This window comes from Myxine glutinosa, chromosome 9 (genome assembly GCF_964187855.1).
Source record: "Myxine glutinosa chromosome 9, kmMyxGlut1.1, whole genome shotgun sequence".
NCBI classification, from domain to species: Eukaryota; Metazoa; Chordata; class Myxini; order Myxiniformes; family Myxinidae; genus Myxine; species Myxine glutinosa.
In genome coordinates this window covers 98,301,596-98,324,706 of record NC_136269.1, presented here as the reverse complement: position 1 = coordinate 98,324,706, position 23,111 = coordinate 98,301,596, and the positions used below count along the sequence as shown (strand labels likewise).

Below are 23,111 nucleotides of genomic sequence, written 5' to 3'. Positions count from 1 at the left end.
ATGTTTACTTCTCATTTTCCTGTCTGTCTAACAGCCCTCCCCCACCACTCTCCCACCCTCCTCCCCCCCCCTTCCCCCGAGATGAATTTAAGATGGCAAGATGGCCTAGATGTATGCACATTGCACATGCACCTCAAAGCCATCGAGCCTGGATTCCAATCTAGACACACCACACACACACAAAGTCAGATTTTTTTTTTTTTTAAACTGTTATTACCTGCACAATATATGGGTTTTCTCTTAGTGCATTGCTGGCTCCCACACACTTTGTGCCTCATCCTCACCCTCACAGCCTACTGGCCTGGACGGTGATTCAGTCACGAGTATGGATGCTGACCTAGAAACAGCTGTGTATAGTATTTCTTCTTTCACACATATATATAGATTAGGGCTGGCAGGATAGTTTGGAGGTACGCACACTCGTCTAGCTTGAATTTGAGCTCGAGTCAATTTGAGCTTGAGAATCGCTGTCTAGCCTGAGTTTGAATCCACACACACACACACACACACACACACACACACACACACACACACACACACACACACACACACACACACACACACACACACACACACACACACACACCAAGTTGGTGGCGAAGAGGGGGGCGGCATGACTTAATAGTCATGCCATCTCCCTCTCGCCTGGAATGGAGAGGACCATGGGCTGTGTCGAATACATCAGTTTTGAAGACAGTTAAGACTGACCTGAAAACGGTAGCTTTGATGGGATGAGATGCACATGAGGTGATCTGTATTGCGCAGTTTGACATGCTTTTTGGATGAGGCCTAGCTCTGGAGTTTGGTAGGACTTGTGGGCCCCATGCTGCCAGATGGGAGGGCCTGAGATTTGGCGGACCCCAGTAGGAGGGGGGGCCCCTGAAATTTGGCGGACCTCAGTGGAAGAGGGCCCTGAGATTTGGCAGACCACAGTTGGAGGGGGGCCTGCGATTTTGCAGACTCAGGAAGGAGGATGCGAGCATTGGTGGACCTCCTCTTGCAGGGCTCTGCCTGCTGAGGATGTGTGAGAATGAGGTGAGATTGAGGAACTGAGGTGAGTTCGAGATGCGTTTGGGATGCGTTCTGGCCTTGAAAATTGGTGGGATCTGTGGGCCCCGTGCCACTAGAAGGGGGGGTCCAGGTTTTGGTGGATCCAAGTGGGGGAAGGACCTGGGCTTTGCTGGGGGGTTTTTTTGTTGTTTTTTTCCCAACCCCAAGATGCGCTAGAGGTGCCTGGTATTGTTCGATATGGCAGCATATAAATGTATGGCAGCTTTGGGAAATGAGTTTCATGAGTTCCAGTGCCATGCCGAATATGGCAGCTTTGAAGGATGAGACCGAGGTGGTTGGGATCAGGATAGATGAGATCAAGAGGGAAGATACTGTACCCTGGCATACACCAGAGGCCACTTCAGGGATCGCAGTGGGGGAAAGGGAGCACGATGAGGAGACATGAGTCATGGTTCCTCGCTAGGGTGCGGATGGATAATTTGGGACCAGGGAGGGCTCCGTTTGGTCTTTGGGACTTGCGGATGGAGATAAGGACTGGTGACGGTGATGCATGCACATGCGCACACGCACACGTGCGCGCGCACACACACACACACACACACACACACACACACACACACACACACACACACACACACACACACACACACACACACACAGCTCGTGATTTACATGTGCACATGCACGATTATGCTTTATACATGTGTTTTGAATGACATCATATGCTGTATATTATGTGCACACATATTGTGTGTGACGTATTGTGCTGTGTATTGTATGCAGACATATAGTTATACATTTAAAAAACACATATACATATTACACACATATTGTGCATGACATATTTCACACACACACACACACACACACACACACACACACACACACACACACACACACACACACACACACACACACACACACACACACACACACACACACACACACACACACACCAAGACCTAGGAGGGCACCATTCCACCTTCTGAAACCCACATTCGGAGACAACAACCAAAGACACACGCGTACACGCGTGCGTGCGCACATGCACACACACAGACACACACACACACACACAATTGAAAAACCCCATCTCTCACTGTGCAGGTGGACGGGCTAGCAACAGCAGCATGGAAAATCAGAGCCACAGGTAGGGCAGGAAGACAAAGTCAGTGAGAGTAGAAAGTATTGTGGATATGCATGAGATGGTGTTGGGCTGCATTCTTGAAAGATTAGAGGGAAGACCAAGAAAGGACAAAAAGGAGCCGATTCCTCAAAAAAATGAAAAGAAGGAGCAGGGAAGAGTGGACTTGTGGAGCATAAGATTAATTTGACAATGCAATGAGGGTGGGTGCCGGTGGGACGGAAAGACAGAGTGGAAATGAGCAAGATCGAATAGAAGGCAGTATAAAAAAATGAATAAAGCTTAAAATCATAAAATCTACTTAAAATCTATTAATTACATACCTTAAAATCTTTTTTTGAAAAGCTTTAAAAGCAGTAAACGATGCCCCTCACACCCAATTCCTCCGTGAGGTTAAATGTTCTATACAAATATAATATAAGCATAGGAGAAGACAGAACTTAGAAGGGAGAGATGTGCTTGTGGGAATGTATTTGAATCAAAAGGAGGTTCAACTAAGTAGGCTAGAGGAGGAATTTATAAATTAATTTGTTATAAAGTTCGAAATTCGAACCCAGGCTATACAGCTCAGGGATGAGTGTGCATTCCTCAAGGCTATCCTGCCAGCCCTAATTAATAGATTTGTGTGAAAGAAGAAAAAAGATTCACAGCTTTTTCTATGTCAGCATCCACACTCGTGACTGACTCACTGTACAGGCCTGTAGGCTGCGAGGGTGACGGTGAGGTGCAAAGTGCGTGGGAGCCTGCAATACACCAAGACAAAACCCATATTGTACATGTCATCACAACAGAGTTTAAAAGAATCTTTTTCAGGCTGTGTGTGTGTGTCCTGGGCATAATATTTTTTCCCATTTGAGCTTTTGTCATCAAATTCTCAATAAACCTTATGGAGGTTTATTAAATATTAAAAAACCCAAATTTAAGTTTTATTTAAAAATTTTAAATTTAAAAGGCAATCGACCCAAAAAAAATTTTTTAATGGCAACAAGTCAAGTGAATCCACTTGGATTCCGCCCAGGTTGGCACATGGAAATTATGATGTAGCATAATTATCATCTCGGGTCAAGATTTGAAATTATGCCATGGTTTTTGTAAAATTGCTACTAGTATTCACATTATGTACTTTCACCAAAACATACATCATCATAGAAACATACATAGAATTTGGGTCCTCTGGGTCATTTGGGTCCTCTGGGTCATTTGGGTCCTCTGGGTCATTTGGGTCCTCTGGGTCATTTGGGTCATTTGGGTCCTCTGGGTCATTTGGGTCCTCTGGGTCATTTGGGTCATTTGGGTCCTCTGGGTCATTTGGGTCCTCTGGGTCATTTGGGTCATTTGGGTCCTCTGGGTCATTTGGGTCCTCTGGGTCATTTGGGTCCTCTGGGTCATTTGGGTCCTCTGGGTCCTCTGGGTCATTTGGGTCCTCTGGGTCATTTGGGTCCTCTGGGTCATTTGGGTCCTCTGGGTCATTTGGGTCCTCTGGGTCATTTGGGTCCTCTGGGTCATTTGGGTCCTCTGGGTCATTTGGGTCCTCTGGGTCATTTGGGTCCTCTGGGTCATTTGGGTCCTCTGGGTCATTTGGGTCCTCTGGGTCCTCTGGGTCATTTGGGTCCTCTGGCTCATTTGGGTCCTCTGGGTCATTTGGGTCCTCTGGGTCATTTGGGTCCTCTGGGTCATTTGGGTCCTCTGGGTCATTTGGGTCCTCTGGGTCATTTGGGTCCTCTGGGTCATTTGGGTCCTCTGGGTCATTTGGGTCCTCTGGGTCATTTGGGTCCTCTGGGTCATTTGGGTCCTCTGGGTCATTTGGGTCCTCTGGGTCATTTGGGTCCTCTGGGTCATTTGGGTCCTCTGGGTCATTTGGGTCCTCTGGGTCATTTGGGTCCTCTGGGTCCTCTGGGTCCTCTGGGTCATTTGGGTCCTCTGGGTCATTTGGGTCCTCTGGGTCATTTGGGTCCTCTGGGTCATTTGGGTCCTCTGGGTCATTTGGGTCCTCTGGGTCATTTGGGTCCTCTGGGTCATTTGGGTCCTCTGGGTCATTTGGGTCCTCTGGGTCATTTGGGTCCTCTGGGTCATTTGGGTCCTCTGGGTCCTCTGGGTCATTTGGGTCCTCTGGGTCCTCTGGGTCCTCTGGGTCCTCTGGGTCATTTGGGTCCTCTGGGTCATTTGGGTCCTCTGGGTCATTTGGGTCCTCTGGGTCATTTGGGTCCTCTGGGTCATTTGGGTCCTCTGGGTCATTTGGGTCATTTGGGTCCTCTGGGTCATTTGGGTCCTCTGGGTCATTTGGGTCCTCTGGGTCATTTGGGTCCTCTGGGTCATTTGGGTCCTCTGGGTCATTTGGGTCCTCTGGGTCATTTGGGTCCTCTGGGTCATTTGGGTCCTCTGGGTCATTTGGGTCCTCTGGGTCATTTGGGTCCTCTGGGTCATTTGGGTCCTCTGGGTCATTTGGGTCATTTGGGTCCTCTGGGTCATTTGGGTCCTCTGGGTCATTTGGGTCCTCTGGGTCATTTGGGTCATTTGGGTCCTCTGGGTCATTTGGGTCCTCTGGGTCCTCTGGGTCATTTGGGTCATTTGGGTCCTCTGGGTCATTTGGGTCCTCTGGGTCATTTGGGTCATTTGGGTCCTCTGGGTCATTTGGGTCCTCTGGGTCATTTGGGTCCTCTGGGTCATTTGGGTCCTCTGGGTCATTTGGGTCCTATATTCCTATCCTATAACATATATATCTCCTATAACCTATCCTATATATATAGATTTGATGACGTCATGTTTACACATCTGAGCGACAGAAATGAGCGACAGAAATGAGCGACAGAAATGGGTGACAGAAACTAGCTTCACTTTTGAGCGCCCGAAATTCCCAGGCAAACGCTATAACGCACCAGGTTTACAACCTCTGGGTCATTTGGGTCCAGTTTGGGCACAGTTTACAACCTGTGCGTTAATAAACACAAATTCTAAATAAACCTTATGAGAATATGAAGGAAAAAAAAAATTGGTCAAAGTGCAAAGTTCTAAAGTACAAATCGGCCTTATCAGCCCGTCCGCCACAGCGCAGTGCGAGACCGCCGGGTTATGTAATAACTTCCGTGTTTCTTGATTTATTGGCAACATTTGCAAAGCTTCCCGACATTGCTGGACAATGCAGTCGCTTCCTGACGGGAATATTAAAAGAGGTGGGACACACACACAACAACAACAACGTGCATTTTAAAAGGCCATTTTCCCTGCTAGAGCGGGGGTTAGCCTTGCGGTCCCCAAAACAATCTTCTCCATTTTGCCCTATTTTCTGCATCTCTCCTTGTTAACCCCCTTGTCCGCATTTCTTCTTCCACCATCTTTAGCCAAGTCTTTCTCGGTCTTCCCCGTCCTCTACTTCCTTCTACATTCATTTCCATCACTCTTCTCAACCAGTCACTTTCATCCTTCCTCAACACATGACCAAACCATCTCAACCTGTTCCTCTTCACAGCATCAATCACAGGCTCTATTCCCATCATCTTTCGCAATTCATCATTTGTCTTCCTCTCTCTCAACGATACTCCGCACATCCGTCGAACCATTCGCATTTCCACCCTTTCCAACCTCCGTTGCTGCTCTACGTTCATTACCCTTGTCTCGCTCCCATAAATCGTAACACTTCTCACACATGCAGCAATGCAGCATACACCTTTCCCTTCAGCTTCAACGACACTCCCCTCATCATCAGCATGCCACTCAATTCCCGAAACTTCTTCCATGCACATCTCACTCGAGCAACCGTTGCCGAGTCTGATCCACCTTCTCCATTCAGCATGTCTCCGAGGTAGCAAAATGTTTTCACACCTTTCAGCTTCACGCCGTCTCCAAGATCCAACTCAACATTTCCTCCATGTGCAGCTCCCTCTGTGCACACCTTACATTTGAATGTAGCTGCCACACTGGTTAATGACCCTCTCAGACCACTACATTTTTGATGAACCCACTCAGCGCACATTGTACACTGAATGGAGTTCACTCCGACACCCTTCCGACACACAGCACAGAGCCACTTCCCAGTTCTTTCCACCTCACCACATGCTTTACCACTTGCCATCACCTTCGTCTTTCCGATATTCACCTTCAGACCTTTTGTCTCCATACATTCCTTCCACGTGTTCATCTTTTCCTTCAGTCCATCCATACTTTCCGCAATCAACACCAGATCATCTGCATACAACAACTCCCACGGTAAACCCTCCTTTACGTTCTGAGCCAGCACCTCCATCACAGCTACAAATAGTAGTGGACTTAGTACCGACCCCTGATGCACTCCCACCTTCACCTCAAACTCACCACTGTTCCCGTCCTTCATCCTTACAGCTGTGCACGCTCTTTTGTACATTGCCATCACTACTCTGATCAACCATTCCTCCACTCCTAACTTCCTCAATGCCCATGTCAATACTTTGCGTGGAACCCGATCGAATGCTTTCTCCAGATCAACAAACCCAAGAAACAACTTCTTCCTCTTCTCCATGTACTTCTCCTGCAACTGCCTCACAATGAAAAGCGCGTCTGTCGTTCCTCTTCCTGGCATGAATCCAAACTGCATTTCGTCGATCTTCACTTTCTTCCTTATCCTCCTCTCCAACACCCTTTCCAATACCTTCATTCCATGCTCCAATAACTTTATCGCTCGGTACGAGCCACACTCCAGAGGGTCACCTTTCCCCTTGTATAGAGGGACGAGGGTACTCAGTTTACATCCACTGGAATGCGGCCTTCTTTCACCACCAGATTACAGATCTCTGTTATTCTCTTCACACCCCAACTTCCTGCTGCCTTCAACATATCTCCCACAACTCCCGTCGGCCCTCCCGCTTTTCTACCCTTCATTGCTTTTATCGCTTCCTCAACTTCCTTCTCAGTTATCTTCTCTGCCGGTCCTAAAACTGGGTTACTCTCGATGTTGCCATCCCATTCATTCTCTGTATTCAACAGCATTTCCATATATCTTTTGCATCTTCCTTTAATTCCATCTGGGTCGACAACGATTTGTCCCACTTCATCCTTCAAGCAACTCACCCCCATCACATCACACCTCTCTTTCGCTATCTGCTTTGCAATCCTGAATACTGCTTTCTGACCCTCTTCCGAATCCAAGCGTTCTCCGAACATTTTCCTACAAGCCTCCTGCGCCTTTGCTACCTCTTTCTTTGCAGCCTTCCTGGCTGCCTTATAACTTTCATGCTCTGCTGTTTCTGCTCCCGTACCCTTCGCCTTCTGCCACTCCTTGAACTTCTTCCTCTTCTCGTCAATCCTCTTTCCAACTTCATCATCCCACCACCATGTTTCCGAGTGCCTCGGAAATGTTTCCGAGGTCCTTTTGTCCATCCACATACCTCACCAACGGCTCCCAACAGACTAGCTTTCATTGACATCCAACCACTTTCAAGCTCAACCACATCATCCTCGACCCTACTCAGCCTCTCTTTTAATGCCTCCCTTACTGTCACCTCTTTCAACCTCCACACCTTCATTCTCGGTTGGTACTTCACCCGCCGAGCTCTCCTTGCACCTTTCACCCTTACGTCGCAGACAACCAAGTGGTGCTGTGAAACAGCCTCCTCTCCCGGGATCACCTTTGTGTCCCGGAGGTGCCCCCTATCTCGCCTACGCACCATCAGGTAGTCAACGGTTGTCGTCGACCCACCTGACGTGTATGTAACAAGCTTATTATCCTCTTTCTGGAATTGAGTATTACAAATCAACAAATCAGCTCCATCAGCAAACTCCAAAATCCTTTCACCTTCTCCATTTCTCACACCATATCCGTAACCCCCATGAACTCCGTCAAAACCATCCATACTCCTTCCCACATGTCCATTTAGGTCTCCTCCTACCACAACAACTTCCTCATCTTTCACGTTTTCCATCAGCTTCTCTATTGCATACCAGAACTTGTCCTTCTCTTCATCGCTTCGACCAACCTGCGGAGCATATCCCGAGATGACGTTCACCAAGACCTTTCCAATCATCATTTTCACCATCATCAACCTATCACTCACTCTAGTCACACTCACCACACTGTCTACAAACTCCTCAGAAAACAGGACACCAAAACAGGACAATTCACGCCCTCCAGGCACCCTTGCCACACAAACTTGTATTTCTGTCCCTGCCTACCCTTCACCATTCTCACACCACTTCCCTTCCATCGCGACTCTTGCACACAACATATGTCCACTCTTCTTCTGACCAATACTTCCACCACTTCTCCTGATCTCCCTGTCATTGTCCCTACATTCCATTCCATGTCCCAAACCTCAGAAACCGATCACCACTTCGGGCTGTACCCTGCCCACATGTAGTTGTAATTGTCATGGTTCTCTTTTTTGAGGCAATGTTTTTATGGCCGGATGCCCTTCCTGACGCCAACCCTCTTAGTCGCCTCTTACTACACGCAGGGATACGGCGTACCTATTCTTATCCAGGGGACACACACAGATACATGTATAGTATATACATACACACACACAAATATATCCATGCACACAATGTATACATACACACACACATATACATCCATATATCTATGTACAGGCACTTTCAGGTATTTACGTCGTAGATACGTTCCTGGAAAACATCGTTTCAATCGAAATTCAAAACACACGGACACACACATTGCCTTTTATTGTCCCCCGTCGCACCGCTGAGCGAAAGGGGGACGATGGTTTTTCTCTTGTGTGCGTCCGTCCGTCTATGCGTGCGGGCGTGCATGCGTGCATGCATGCATGCATGCGGGGATTGCGGGCGTGCGTAAGCGAAGGACCGTATTCTAATTTGGTGTGTGGGTGCAACCCACGTCAAAATCCAAGATGGCCGCCGCCATGTATATCTGACGCCATGTATGTCTGAACCTTGTGAGTGGAATATCTTGAAAAATAATCGAAGTACCAACTTCTAATCTGGTGTGTGGGTGTATCTATGCATAAGGAAGAACGCTATTGAAAATTGGGTCGCCACGTAAAAATCCAAGATGGCCGCCGCCATGTATGTCTGAACCTTGTGAGCGGAATATCTTGAAAAATAAGTGAAGTACCAACTTCTAATCTGGTGTGTGGGTGTATCTAGGCATAAGGAAGAACGCTATTGAAAATTGGGTCGCCACGTCAAAATCCAAGATGGCCGCCTTGCGTCTTCCACTTTGTCAACTCACATCACTTCACCGACGGGGGACCTTGGCATAACGCTTGTTAAAGTCGATTTCAGTGTGTGTGTGTGTCTCTGTGTCTGTGTCTGTGTGTGTGTGTGTGTGTGTGTGTGTGTGTGTGTGTGTGTGTGTGTGTGTGTGTGTGTGTGTGTGTGTGTGTGTGAAAGAGGGATAGAATTGTGAGGAACAGAAATAAAAAAACGAGATGTGTGTGTGTGTGTGTGTGTGTGTGTGTGTGTGTGTGTGTGTGTGTGTGTGTGTGTCTGTGAATAAAACAGAGATAGAATTGTGAGGAACGGAAATGAAAGAACGAGGTGTGTGTGTGTGTGTGTGTGTGTGTGTGTGTGTGTGTGTGTGTGTGTGTGTGTACACACATACAGGCCATAACGTTTGAGGTTTTGTTGTCAAATTTTCAACAAACCTTTATTATGAGAATATGGAGAAAGTGATTAATAAATTTAACATTTTCTTTTTAACTCTTGTTTTCATCAAGTTTTGTTTGAGTACAACGCGGACATGGACGGGCTTTGCAATTTGAGTTATTTTTGACTTGTTGTTGTGCCGTTTGACCCTGGACCGCTCTCCCCTCCAACGCTTTTGTTCGTATGTTCACCCTCCACCATTTATCATCCTGCTCTTTCATGAGCCTTGACATTTACATACTTTTTGTTGTGATCAAATATTATCCCTTTTGTGTTGATAGATCTTATTTACTGATCAACCCCTCTCCTATCCCCATCCTATTTCTGTTATATGCGCAAAGTACTATCCGTCTCATTGTTTTGCTTCTTGAATTTTGTTTCTTGTCATTTCTCTTGGGCAACACAGTGTGATGGATTCCAAGAAATGTCACTGCACAAGGAACATATTTGGCAGGTAAGAAACTCAGGGGTGTAAAGACCAAGTCTCCAAACAAAACATTCCACTTTCCCCACTTTTGCGATGCATCACAACCCCAATCCCCCTTGCCCCCAACTCATCTGCAATGATTTACGACTCACTGATCTGCCATCCTTTGCCTCCTCCAGCTCAATGAAACTCGTCTCAAACTCCCCAATAAGATCTGGGACGGAATTGCGGTTCCAGTCGTAACAAATCACCTGCAAGCAAGACCGAATAGAAATGGTCATGAAGTTTCTGCACAATGAGTCAATTCAAATAATTAAATAAATAAGCAGGAATATAAACAGTAACACAATCAGCAGGTTTGGTGATAATCACTTGGAGAGCAGATATTGATAACAATGACATGTTGTGCAGTCGTGGATAAACTGTCCACAAAATCCAAGACAAAATGTGCAAATTATTTGCATTTCACGATGGTACTGAGAACTGAAAAAGGCAGTGAGAGCAAGCCAGGCCACTGCCAGTGGTCCCATCAGTAAAGATGTGTGTTAAAGATGATGCGCAAACATACCTTGATCTTTTTCTCAAAGTCTCCTTCACACAGTGACTGCATGTACACCGTGAAAGGCTGCCATGTTGGGTTCAGTGTTTTCTTTATAACCTGAGAGCAAACAAAAAGCAGTGCCTCGTCATACCTTATTTGTGAAGATGTGTTTCCAACAAAACAAACTCGTAAAAGGGGTCATCTATGCATTACATATGCAAAATCCAGGTACTTCCCATACATTGCTCTTCCCTCCCAAGTTGTATTCCCTTCAATCTCCCACAACCCTTTTCCTCTCCAATTCCCCGAACACTTTCCTCTCTTCCTTGTACCATCCTCTTATCTTTGCTTTTTCCCGCCAGTTAACACCTTTTTACATTTTTATACATAATATGTCAATTATACCAAATCTCGGGTTTTCCTCTAAAAGAAGCACCACTTACTCTTTCATTCCTGACAACTGCTCGTATACAAGTCATTCACCGTGCAAAGCTTTGAAGAAAAAAAATCGATAATGCCATAGTCGATAATCGATAATGCCATTATCGATAAAAATCGATAATGATAATGCCATTTGTGACAAAACCACAGCATCGAACAACAAAGAATGTTCAAACCACTCACACCACTCACCAACCTCGGTGCGGTGAATCAACACCCAGCTGTTAGTGTTGTTCTGTTTCAGAAACTCAAGGTAAGGATCAGACTTTCCAAAAAAATCCTGCAGGGAATAATTAACATTAAACATTAAACCCTACCAGTAAATGTATTCCCAAACACACCAACTTGTTACTCATTACACCTGTGACATACGGCAACAAAACCGTTCTCATGACTCGCGTACAAAATTATTCATTACTACCCAGTCATGGCGGATAGTGTGGGCAGGAGCAAAACCTCATCTAACAGACCATGGAACAGATCATGGAACCTTTTTATTTAATCGGGATGTAGTAATCGCTATTCGGAATCAAAATAAATTGTTATGCATCAATATACTGAAAACAAGTTGGTCCTCATGCAATATCATACATGTGCAGGCACAGGTGAACTGCAGCTCGAGATGAAACGTTGCAGCCCAAAGGGAAACTAGCTTTAATGATGTCGAAACAACAATGCAAGCCCAGGTGTTTGCTTTGGGTCATCAATATTTCAAGTTAGTATTATTTTTGCTTTTCAAACAAGCTGCTGCAAGGCGTTGAACAAACAAACAAATAAATAAATAAAACAAAATGCAGGTTGTCGCAAATACAAATCGTCAAGACTACATCACCTAACAATGCCTTAAAGCTGTAAACATAATAACTGAAGAACAAGAATCACCCTGTCCAGTGTCCATGTAGTCCTCTGACCTATTACATGATCAAATCTTTCAATAGTTTTGCAGTTCATAACAATCGCTGTGGTTGATGTGATAAACCTGAAAAATGCCTGTAATCTCACCTTCTTGTCCAACTTTCTGCCAGACATGTGAAGTGTGACAATCCTGTTGTCCGAGATCTCAAATGCAGTGACCTATTGGCGATAAGAACACAGAAGCAAATAAATCGCCAATAAAACAAAAACCAGCAGTGAGAGTACATAGCTATACGAGGAGGATATACAAGGAACCTCGACAGAGGAAGCGGAAGATCGGCCGATGGGGCCTGCACTGCATCAACACCATATTCATTCAATCTGTCAATTTATCTACTTAACTTCACTGGGGTAGAGGGAGATGGAGAGTTGGGAGGAGAACAGTGGACATTACCAGAGTGTTTTTATTTAATTTTCTTGTAAAGTGGTAAGGCGATGGGAGTAACAGTGAAGAAGATTGTTGAGTGAGGAATAAATAAAGACCGACAGCACATTCACCTTTTCATGAGACCCTTACCTTACAGATCTTACCAAAGCTATACCTACCAGTCCTGCCAAGGTCGATCGAGCACTATAAGTCCAGTATGTCCCACGTTAAGTACTTGAACTTAAAAGCTTTCGTTCACTTAAAAGCTTCACCAACAGCTCCATCATTTAATGGAACAAGCGTTACGCCTAGGTCCGCCGTCGGTGAAGTGATGTGAGTTGACAAAGTGGAAGACGCAAGGCGGCCATCTTGGATTTTGACGTGGCGACCCAATTTTCAATAGCGTTCTCCCTTTTGCGTAGATACACCCACACACCAGATTAGAAGTTGGTACTTCGCTTATTTTTCAAGATATTTCGCTCACAAGGTTCAGACATATATATGGTGGCGGCCATCTTGGATTTTGACGTGGCGACCCAATTTTCAATAGCGTTCTTCCTTATGCCTAGACTAGCAGAAGAACCCGGCATTGCTGGGTGGGGGAGGGGAGAGGAGGGGGAAGAGAAGGGGAGGGGAACTGGGGGGAGGGGAGGAGAGGGGGGGAGGGGAGGAGAGGGGGGGAGGGGGAGGGATGGGAGAGGAGAGGGGTGGGAGGGGGAGGGATGGGAGAGGAGAGGGGTGGGAGGGGGGAGGGGGCGGGGGGAGGGGGAGGGGGGAGGGGGAGGGGGAGGGGAGGGGAGGGGGAGGGGAAGGGGTAGGGGGAAGGGGAAGGGGTAGGGGGGAGGGGGAAAAGGGAGGGGGTAGGGTGGAGGGGGAAGGGAGGGGGAGGGGAGGACGCAGGGGGGAGGGGGAAGGGGAGGGCCAGTCAACAATGACGACATCGTCCTGAATCTTCGCAACAGCACGAAGCGGATTTTTGGAGACTCACCGATCCTGTGACGCCCTCCAGTACCGGCGTTGCCGGGTGGGGAAAGGGAGACCCGTACATTCCCAACCCGTACATTCGCCCTCTCGACTCAAGCTCACTCGGACAAAAGCCTCGCACAAATTACACCGTGAAGGCCCAATGGCCATGTCTATGCCACAAATCAAGTACGTGAGCGAGTCGGCGCACTGAATTGAAAATATATAGAACGCTCATACTCCGTGAAAAGTGAAACCAATTGGCGGCGGAGATGGAACATCACGTGATCACTCTGAGCGAATCAGCGCGCTGCTCTGCCACCGGTCAGAATCCGTGTATAATATTCCTCGCTGAAAAAAAATCTATGTGAAACATGCTACTATCTATGCTAAATCATGCTAAATCATGCTGAATCATGCTAAATGCTAATCATGCTAAAATCTATGCTACTTGATGTGAGTTTATGGCGGCAAGGAACATCACATGATCGCGTCACGAACATCATTCGTGATCACGTCATCACGTGATCGTGATCGTCATCAATGAGCGCGAATGAGCGAATCAGCGCGCTGGAAATTTTCCTTCCTTACTCATGGCGTAAATAAATATACTGCCGTAAATATGGTACATTATTAAAAAATAAATGTACTACAATATTTTTGAAAAATTTCATTGGTTGCTAGGAGACGGCAGCATGTAAAAACCGTTTGAATATTTGAAATACAGTTTGATCCAGAGGTAAGTGGTATGGTCTTGCTGGTTGGTGGACACGATATGTGTAAGGGAAATTATTTTGGTGTCCTGTATCTGGTCGTGCTAGTTGGTGAACACGGTAAATTTAAGGGAAATGATTTTCTGTCATTCTTCTGAGTGGTTGCTTCTCCTTCCCCGTATTTTTGTTCATTTTATTGTTTTTTTCCACTCTCTTGAGTTGTGGGCCTTCCTTGAGTGGTATTACATTTATCATCATCATCATTGGAATGTCTGTTGTAAAGATACGGACATCAAGTCCGTATCTTGACGCAGAGAGCATCAAGCACCATCTTTTTATACCAGGCAACGGCAACGGCAACGCACTAACGCAGACCTCGCTCGGCCCCGCCCACAGCGACCTCTCTCGGCCCCGCCCATAGCTGCCTCGCTCGGTCCCGCCCACAGCGACCTCGCCCGGCCCCGCCCACAGCGACCTCGCTCGGTCCCGCCCACAGCGACCTTGCTCGGTCCCTCCCAGAGCGGCATCACCATCACTCCGCCCTACACGGCACTATCTATATATTATTATCTATCTATAATTCCAGTAATCTCTGTGTGTTTGTATGTGTGTATGTGTGTGTGTATGTTTGTCTGTGACCGCTGTTTCTCGACAACTACCGGTCCGATATACTTTAAACTTGCCAGGTATATTGCTGGGGACCCGAGGATGTGCCTTTTCAAGGTTTCATATTAATCGGAGAAGTAGTTACCGAGCTATGGCGATTTCTTTACCAAACACTGCAAGCCGTTCGCTTTGGACCAAACCATTGCATGTAAATAGAGGGGGGGATTCTGTGGTCGTTGCGAATGGACCAAACCATTCATGTAAATAGAGGGGGGGGGGGGGGTTCTGTGGTCGTTACTGCCACGTGGTTTCAAAGTTTTTTTTTGTTGTTGTTTGCACGCATGTTTTTTTGCACCCACGTACGGGCACGCCCTAGGATGTTTACACACACACACCCCTACACAAATTTTTTTTTTTTTTTTTTTTTGGCAAGGAACGGGCACCCACGTACGGGCACGTCCTAGCTTATATATAGTACGGGCATGCCCTAGTCTATCTATAATTCCACTAATCTCTGTGTGTATGTTTGTTTGTTTGTTTGTCTGTGACCGCTGTTTCTCGACAACTACCGGTCCGATATACTTGAAACTTGCCAGGTATATTGCTGGGGACCCGAGGATGTGCCTTTTCAAGGTTTCATATTAATCGGACAATTACTTACCGAGCTATGTCCAAAAAACGATTCAACCAATCAGAGAGCAGCGAGCTATCGCGTGTGCCGAACGTGGCGAACACACTCTGCCTCGGATGGCACATTTGAGAGCGTATTCATTTATTTCCCGTCGGCAAACTATGTTGCCGTTAAACTATGTTTTAAAACTAATTAAAACTAATTTGCGATTCATCGTAACTGCGATTTGCGACCTTCCGGACAGTGAGGACTGCACTTCCGGCATCCAATCACAGAACGCGTTATTGCGTAGGCGTGGCCGATGTGAGAGCGAGCTGATGCTGAGCCCAGCGCGTGCGCCATTACGGTACGTAATTCGATTTCTTCCGGAGAAAATAATAATTTCTCGATTTCTTATGCGCATTATTTCACCCAATTCAGTCAGAGCGAAGGGCGGAAGCGAAGAGCGTTGTTTTTTTTGTTTACGGGCGTACGGGCGGGGTAGAGCGTACGGGTAGCGTTTTTTTTTTTTTTTTGGCACATTTGAGAGCGTATTCATTTATTTCACGTTGGCAAACTATGTTGCCGCTATGTTGGCGTTAAACTATGTTTTAAAACTAATTAAAACTAATTTGCGATTCTTTCGCTTTCCTGCGCATTTGTGCACGCTATGGCGATTTCTTTACCAAACTCCGCTAGCCGTTAGCTTTGGACCAAACCATTTCATGTAAATAGAGGGGGGGGATTGTCACCGTACTCGCAAGCCGTTAGCTTTGGACCAAACCATTGCATGTAAATAGAGGGGGGGGGGGATATACTTTTAGATATATATATAGTACGGGCATGCCCTAGTCTATCTATAATTCCACTAATCTCTGTGTGTATGTTTGTTTGTTTGTTTGTTTGTCTGTGACTGCTGTTTCTCGACAACTACCGGTCCGATATACTTGAAACTTGCCAGGTATATTGCTGGGGACCCGAGGATGTGCCTTTTCAAGGTTTCATATTAACCGGACAATTACTTACCGAGCTATGTCCAAAAAACGATTCAACCAATCAGAGAGCAGCGAGCTATCGCGTGTGCCGAACGTGGCGAACACACTCTGCCTCGGATGGCACATTTGAGAGCGTATTCATTTATTTCCCGTCGGCAAACTATGTTGCCGTTAAACTATGTTTTAAAACTAATTAAAACTAATTTGCGATTCATCGTAACTGCGATTTGCGACCTTCCGGACAGTGAGGACTGCACTTCCGGCATCCAATCACAGAACGCGTTATTGCGTAGGCGTGGCCGATGTGAGAGCGAGCTGATGCTGAGCCCAGCGCGTGCGCCATTACGGTACGTAATTCGATTTCTTCCGGAGAAAATAATAATTTCTCGATTTCTTATGCGCATTATTTCTCCCAATTCAGTCAGAGCGAAGGGTGGAAGCGAAGAGCGTTGTTTTTTTTGTTTACGGGCGTACGGGCGGGGTAGAGCGTACGGGTAGCGTTTTTTTTTTTTTTTTGGCACATTTGAGAGCGTATTCATTTATTTCACGTTGGCAAACTATGTTGCCGCTATGTTGGCGTTAAACTATGTTTTAAAACTAATTAAAACTAATTTGCGATTCTTTCACTTTCCTGCGCATTTGTGCACGCTATGGCGATTTCTTTACCAAACTCCGCTAGCCGTTAGCTTTGGACCAAACCATTTCATGTAAATAGAGGGGGGGGATTGTCACCGTACTCGCAAGCCGTTAGCTTTGGACCAAACCATTGCATGTAAATAGAGGGGGGCGGGATATACTTTTAGATATATATATAGTACGGGCATGCCCTAGTCTATCTATAATTCCAGTAATCTCTGTGTGTATGTTTGTATGTTTGTATGTTTGTATGTTTGTATGTTTGTATGTTTGTATGTCTGTGACCGCTGTTTCTCGACAACCACGGGTCCGATATACTTTAAACTTGCCAGGTATATTGCTGGGGACCCGAGGATGTGCCTTTTCAAGGTTTCATATTAATCGGAGAAGTAGTTACCGAGCTATGTCCAAAAAACGATTCAACCAATCAGAGAGCAGCGAGCTATCACGTGTGCCGAACGTGGCGAACAGACTCTGCCTCGGACGGCACATTTGAGAGCGTATTCATTTATTTCACGTTGGAAAACTATGTTGCCGTTAAACTATGTTTTAAAACTAATTAAAACTAATTTGCGATTCATTCGCTTTCCTGCGCGTTTGTGCACGCGATGGCGATTTCTTTACCAAACTCCGCAAGCCGTTCGCTTTGGACCAAACCATTTCATGTAAATAGAGGGGGGGGATTGTCACCGTACTCGCAAGCCGTTCGCTTTGGACCAAACCATTTCATGTAAATAGAGGGGGGGGATTGTCACCGTACTCGCAAGCCGTTCGCTTTGGACCAAACCATTTCATGTAAATAGAGGGGGGGGGGATATAATTTTAGATATAGATATAGTACGGGCATGCCCTAGTTCATACAATGCCGGGTACTTCTGCTCGCTGAAAAAAAATCTACGTGAAACATGCTACTATCTATGCTAAATCATGCTAAATGCTAATCATGCAGAAGTACCCGGCAAAAACGCAATTGCTTTTCGCTCTGAAATACGTGCGAAGTTAATGGCGGCAACGAACATCACGTGATCGCTCTGAGCGAATCAGCGCGCTGCTCTGCTACCGGTCAGATTCCAGTCATAATATTTCGCGCTGAGGTAAAAATATGGTAAAAAAAATATTATGAAATCAATTTTTAGGTCGGCCATGTTCGTCCCAGGCTCAATGGCCATGTCTGTGCCAAATATCAAGTACGTGAGCCTCTCCGTTTAGGAGTCTATCGGTAACATTACACACACACAAACACACACACACACACACACACACACACACACACACACACACACACACACACACACACACACACACACACACACACACACAAACTGTGTTTTATATATATAGATACACCCACACACCAGATTAGAAGTTGGTACTTCGCTTATTTTTCAAGATATTCCGCTCACAAGGTTTAGACATACGTGGCGGCGGCCATCTTGGATTTTGACGAGGGTTGCACCCGCACACCAAATTAGAATTCGGTCCTTCGCTTACGCACGCACGCACGCTCGCCCGCACACACGGACTGAGGGGAAAACCATAGTCCCCCTTTCGCTCCGCAGTGCGACGGGGGACAACTAGACACACCCACTCCATAAATCAGTGGTCAGGAGGGTGGGTAGGGGGAGTCATGTGTATATGTGGGCACATGCGCACCATACAGAGGACAGTGTGTTAAAATTCTTCTTTTCACGGTCACAATTATTCCTACATTCTTGAGGGGTTCGCCAGAGGAAGCTTGGCTCAAGTCTTTCACGAACTGGCTGGCCAGGAAAGACATTCGACTCAGGTAAGGGCAGGCATTTAAAATTTTGCCGTGTTGGCAACGATAACTCAGCTACTCTATGTTAATGACACCATGGGATTTCAAAAATCCACAAATACTAGCAGAGGGGATGCCCAGGTTAACGTCCATCCGATGGATGGCACACACATTGATGAATCACCCAGTCTGTGAAACACCGGGATGACAGTTTATAGCTGGGTCAGGACTCAAACCCAGGATAGACAGCTTAGGAGCGAGTGTGTGGATATGATTGTGTGAAGCGGGAAAACTTTGGGCATCTGCATAATGCAAAGCTGGGGAAGTTGGCTGCACATTACCGTGATGGTTCCTCGGCCTGCTGGCTTCCCGTTTGTCTTCATCAATGGCTTGGTCATCATCTGATTAGAAACCACCTAGAGATAAAAAGCCAACAAAACACCTCATGAATACATGGCATAGTAGTTTGATCATCCTCCTGACATGAATTTATCTTTATAGACGAGTCAATTTAAATAAGGAAAATATTCGTTCAAAATAAAGTTACATGGCCAGATAAAGTTAATTTTAACATTTTTATGCATCAATTATTTTAATCAATCGGTAATTAATCTTAAAAGAGTTATTCTTTCCACATGGCTGTTTAGTTGATCTCTGAGTTCTCAGACTATTCCAGCCAATCCAACCTCTAACGACAATTTCTGGGCGTAATTCAAGTGCTTTTATTTATTTATTTTTCTCCCGCTCTTTCGCTCTCTCATTTCAGTCTTTGATAACATTTGTTGGAACAGCATTATGCTTGTTGATTGTCGTTCAGATATTTTCAAATACAAATATAAATAACCTGTTTTCTATTCTTATTTTAAAATGGCTGGCCAGACAGATGAGGGACTTGCTGGTTTGCATTTGAGGTTTGCATCTCAACTGCATTTGAGAATTGCCGCCAATATCGAAGGAGTATTGTATATAATATGTTACTGAATTTTTTTTTTTTTGAATAATTGCAATATCACCTTCCACAGTGAATCTGAGTGTTTTTGACTGTTGCAGAAAATTAATAAAAACATTCAACCTTTTCAATAAAAAATAAATGTACAATCGTAATTCAACAAAATATCACACAATTTTTTGGGTACCTCGTAATATTTCAGTTGTCAGGCCCAAAAGCATACAGTGGTATATGAGCTTGGGGGGGAAGTGCCGTCACTTACCTGGGCACTCTGGATTCCAGTGACTCCACAATAACAGCATCTTCTTTCTTAACCCACTCAGGCAGGTATTTCCTAAAGAGGATTTCCCTTCTCCCCATGGATGCCAACCTATGGGGTTATCCATGCTATTATCCTTTTAAATGCTGAACGTGAAGCAAGAAAGCAGCACGTAACATTTTAAGGTATTTGGTATGACTCGGCCGGGGTTTGAAGTTTGAACCACCAGCCTCCCAGACACAGAGAGGCTGCTCTGACCATACACTAACGAGTCTGGTAATAAGGTTGTTATAAAAGATGGAGTTAATGGTACCCAGAGTGCTCAAGGAAGTGAAGTTACTTCCCTACAGCTCAGTGACTGCATTTGGTGTTGTCTCGTGCATTTATCTGCAAGTGTATGTGTGATTAGTGTGTTTAGCACCACTATTAGACTGAGATGCTGTAAAATAAAAAATATTTAAAAAACGATGTTCTAAATTATTCTAAAATCAGGTCAAGGATCTGACACATTGCAAAACTGCCAATGAAATGTACATATAAAGGTCCATATAAATGTCAGTGTGTGTGTGTGTGTGTGTGTGTGTCTCCTCCATAACTCCAAAGTTTTGAAAACTAGCGGTCCGTAAATTGCCTGTACACTAAGGGAACCCAAAGGGAGTGCATGAATGCAAACTGCATTGTTGGGTAAATTTAAACACTCCTTTTGAAGATAATTAACGGAGTGCTCATCATAAAAAAAAACAAAAAAGGCTTATCCTTGGTCAGCCCGCTTTCCCAATGCAGGGGTCGAGCCGCCATTTTGTTTTGGCCTGCTTAAAAATGCCTCGCCTTGGAACCACAATGTATTCTCACAGACTAATTAAAGTATATAATTGAAATCTGTCTTCGGATTTGAGAATCAGAGTATGTGGACTAATTAAGTGTCGAAATCTGGAGTGAAATCTGAAAATTTCAAAGATATTAACAATTCTTATAACTATGTGTATTTATGTACTGTATTTACTTTAAGCAAGCAATGCCACAGCCCTCCTTCCCCATATTTTCACAAGAAAATGTGAAATTTCCAAAGTATTAAACTTAACTTTTTATACTGTTTGGACATATGCCTGTTTGAAGAAAGAAAAAAAAACACATTATGTTCTTCCGACAAACAGAAGAGACTTTTTGATGAAACAAAGCTCTTGGGGTTTATGGCAAATTGGTGACAAGTATCCTGAGGGGACCACTGTAACTTTTTTCCATTTCCAGAGCTGGAAACAGAAGTGAAGTGTTTTTTTTTTTTTTTTCCCCATACAAAGTCGAGGCTCTTGAAGGAGCTCAAACATAGAACAAACAGATCAGAACATCACAGAACAAAAGGAACAGCAGAAAGAGGGAGAAAATACACGAAGAGCAGAGTTAAGGAAGCAAATAGAGGGGAGACTTGGAGGAATAAGGGAAGTGGGGGAAAATGAGGACATGGGGAGGATGCACGTGGTGGACAAGATGCATACAGAATTCTCAGGAAGGAAAAACTGGATACTAGAGGGTGCAAGACCAGAAAGGAGACGGTAGAAGATAGAGACCACCGATCTATCTGTGAGCCGGTTTCCTTTGAAGGTAAGCCAGGCCTAATCGGTGGGATTCAAAGGTCGGTATTACGGCAATCCAGCATTAGTTTAGTTGCCTCTCAGCATCCTGTACCAACAGTCATGACACTTGTGATGATAATTTGCAATTCTCCTTTGGTACCAAGTCAAATCCAAAATATTATTAGCAGTATTTCACACTCACATCAACACGTTTCTATTCCTTTAATTCTGACCCTTCAGTTTAAAAATTGAGACTCCCTTTCACTTGTCCTCACTGACAGTTTATGACTTTTTCAGCAAGAACCTAAGGGAAATTTTTATCGGAATTTTTGGACAAGCCACCAGTTTTCAATGTGTTCGAGGCCGCTGTTGTCAGATGGTGAATAGGGGAAAATCCTAAATACAAAGTAACATGACACAATAATTGTTAATCCAAACCAGCAAGATAATGAAATTACAACAAGTTATTTAAATACATTCAAGGATTAATTGAAGAATTTGAATTACCCTCGCCTGAGGAGAGAGTATTACATTTGGATCCATTTGTTTGTTTGTTTGTCTGCACAAAATGTGAGTATGTTTTTCTCTCCAACAGTTGGTCCGATTGACATGAAATTTTCACCATAGGAGCACCTCCTCCTGTCGATTTTTAATATTTATGATGTCATAGGTCACGTGGTATGGGCACCATCTTGGAAAAACTGAAAAACTTTGCACCTCTTTCTTTGAAACCGCTCCATGGAAAAATTTAAACATGGCTCATTGTCAAGTACACCCCAAGGGGGAACAACATATATTAATGATTATGTCATCCATGCCATCATTATGACATCATAATTAGACAGGTAGAATGCTTGATCCGATCAGTTTGAAATTTATTGTGTGTGGATGTACACAAAAATTGTATGCGAGAATTAAATTGATGATGTCATCGGTCACGTGGTTCAATAGCCATATTGAATCGAAAATGAAAACCTTCAAAAATCTTCTTTTCCAGAACGGCTTAATAGATGCAAAACTCCACAGACACGCTCTACTAGCTTGGGGAATAAAGTTTGAAAACGATTAAGTCATAGGTCACACGGTCTGGCAGCCATATTGGATTTTATGCAAAAAATGCATAAATGACATTATTGGTCCTCTCTGACAGCACTGAATGGATTGAAGCAAAATTTTAACCATTTATTGAACTACCCATGGGAATATAATGTTGGAAAAAAAAACCATCATTGGTCGCATGGTTTGGCAGCCATATTGGATTTAAGGAAAATATTTTAAAAATCATTTCTCTAAAAGTGCTTACCCTAATCAATGCGAAGTTTTACAAAATCATCTCATACCATTGCTGCATATAGTGTGAAAATGGTGATGGCATAGGTCACGTGGTTTGGCACCCATCTTGGATAGAAAAAAAAACCTTATCCGAAACAAGACGAAACAAACACCATACAAAATACACCACACAAACATGTCCTGGTGAGGGTCTGCAATCTTTGATTGCTCTTTCTTGTTAGTATTTTTATTGATACGCCAGGTGAGTGTCAGCACTCCTTATAAAGTTAGTGGAGTACAGCTTGGCTGCATATACTGCCTCAATTGGAGAGACGAGATTTG

The 23,111-nt window shown here is 44.8% G+C and overlaps 1 protein-coding gene across 4 annotated transcripts in view; it reads right to left on the bottom strand.

Annotated features, from left to right (window-relative positions):
- Window positions 1-23,111, bottom strand: part of LOC137435196 (copine-2-like) — a 103,003-nt gene that overhangs the window by 32,615 nt on the left and 47,277 nt on the right. For all 4 annotated transcript variants that reach the window (XM_068128768.2, XM_078784557.1, XM_078784558.1 and 1 more), the window contains 5 exons: window positions 19,060-19,134; window positions 12,157-12,228; window positions 11,351-11,434; window positions 10,741-10,830; window positions 10,325-10,423 (listed from right to left, as the gene is read on the bottom strand). In XM_068128768.2, the coding sequence (XP_067984869.2) occupies window positions 10,325-10,423; window positions 10,741-10,830; window positions 11,351-11,434; window positions 12,157-12,228; window positions 19,060-19,134 (420 nt within the window). The remainder of the gene's footprint in view (window positions 1-10,324; window positions 10,424-10,740; window positions 10,831-11,350; window positions 11,435-12,156; window positions 12,229-19,059; window positions 19,135-23,111) is intronic.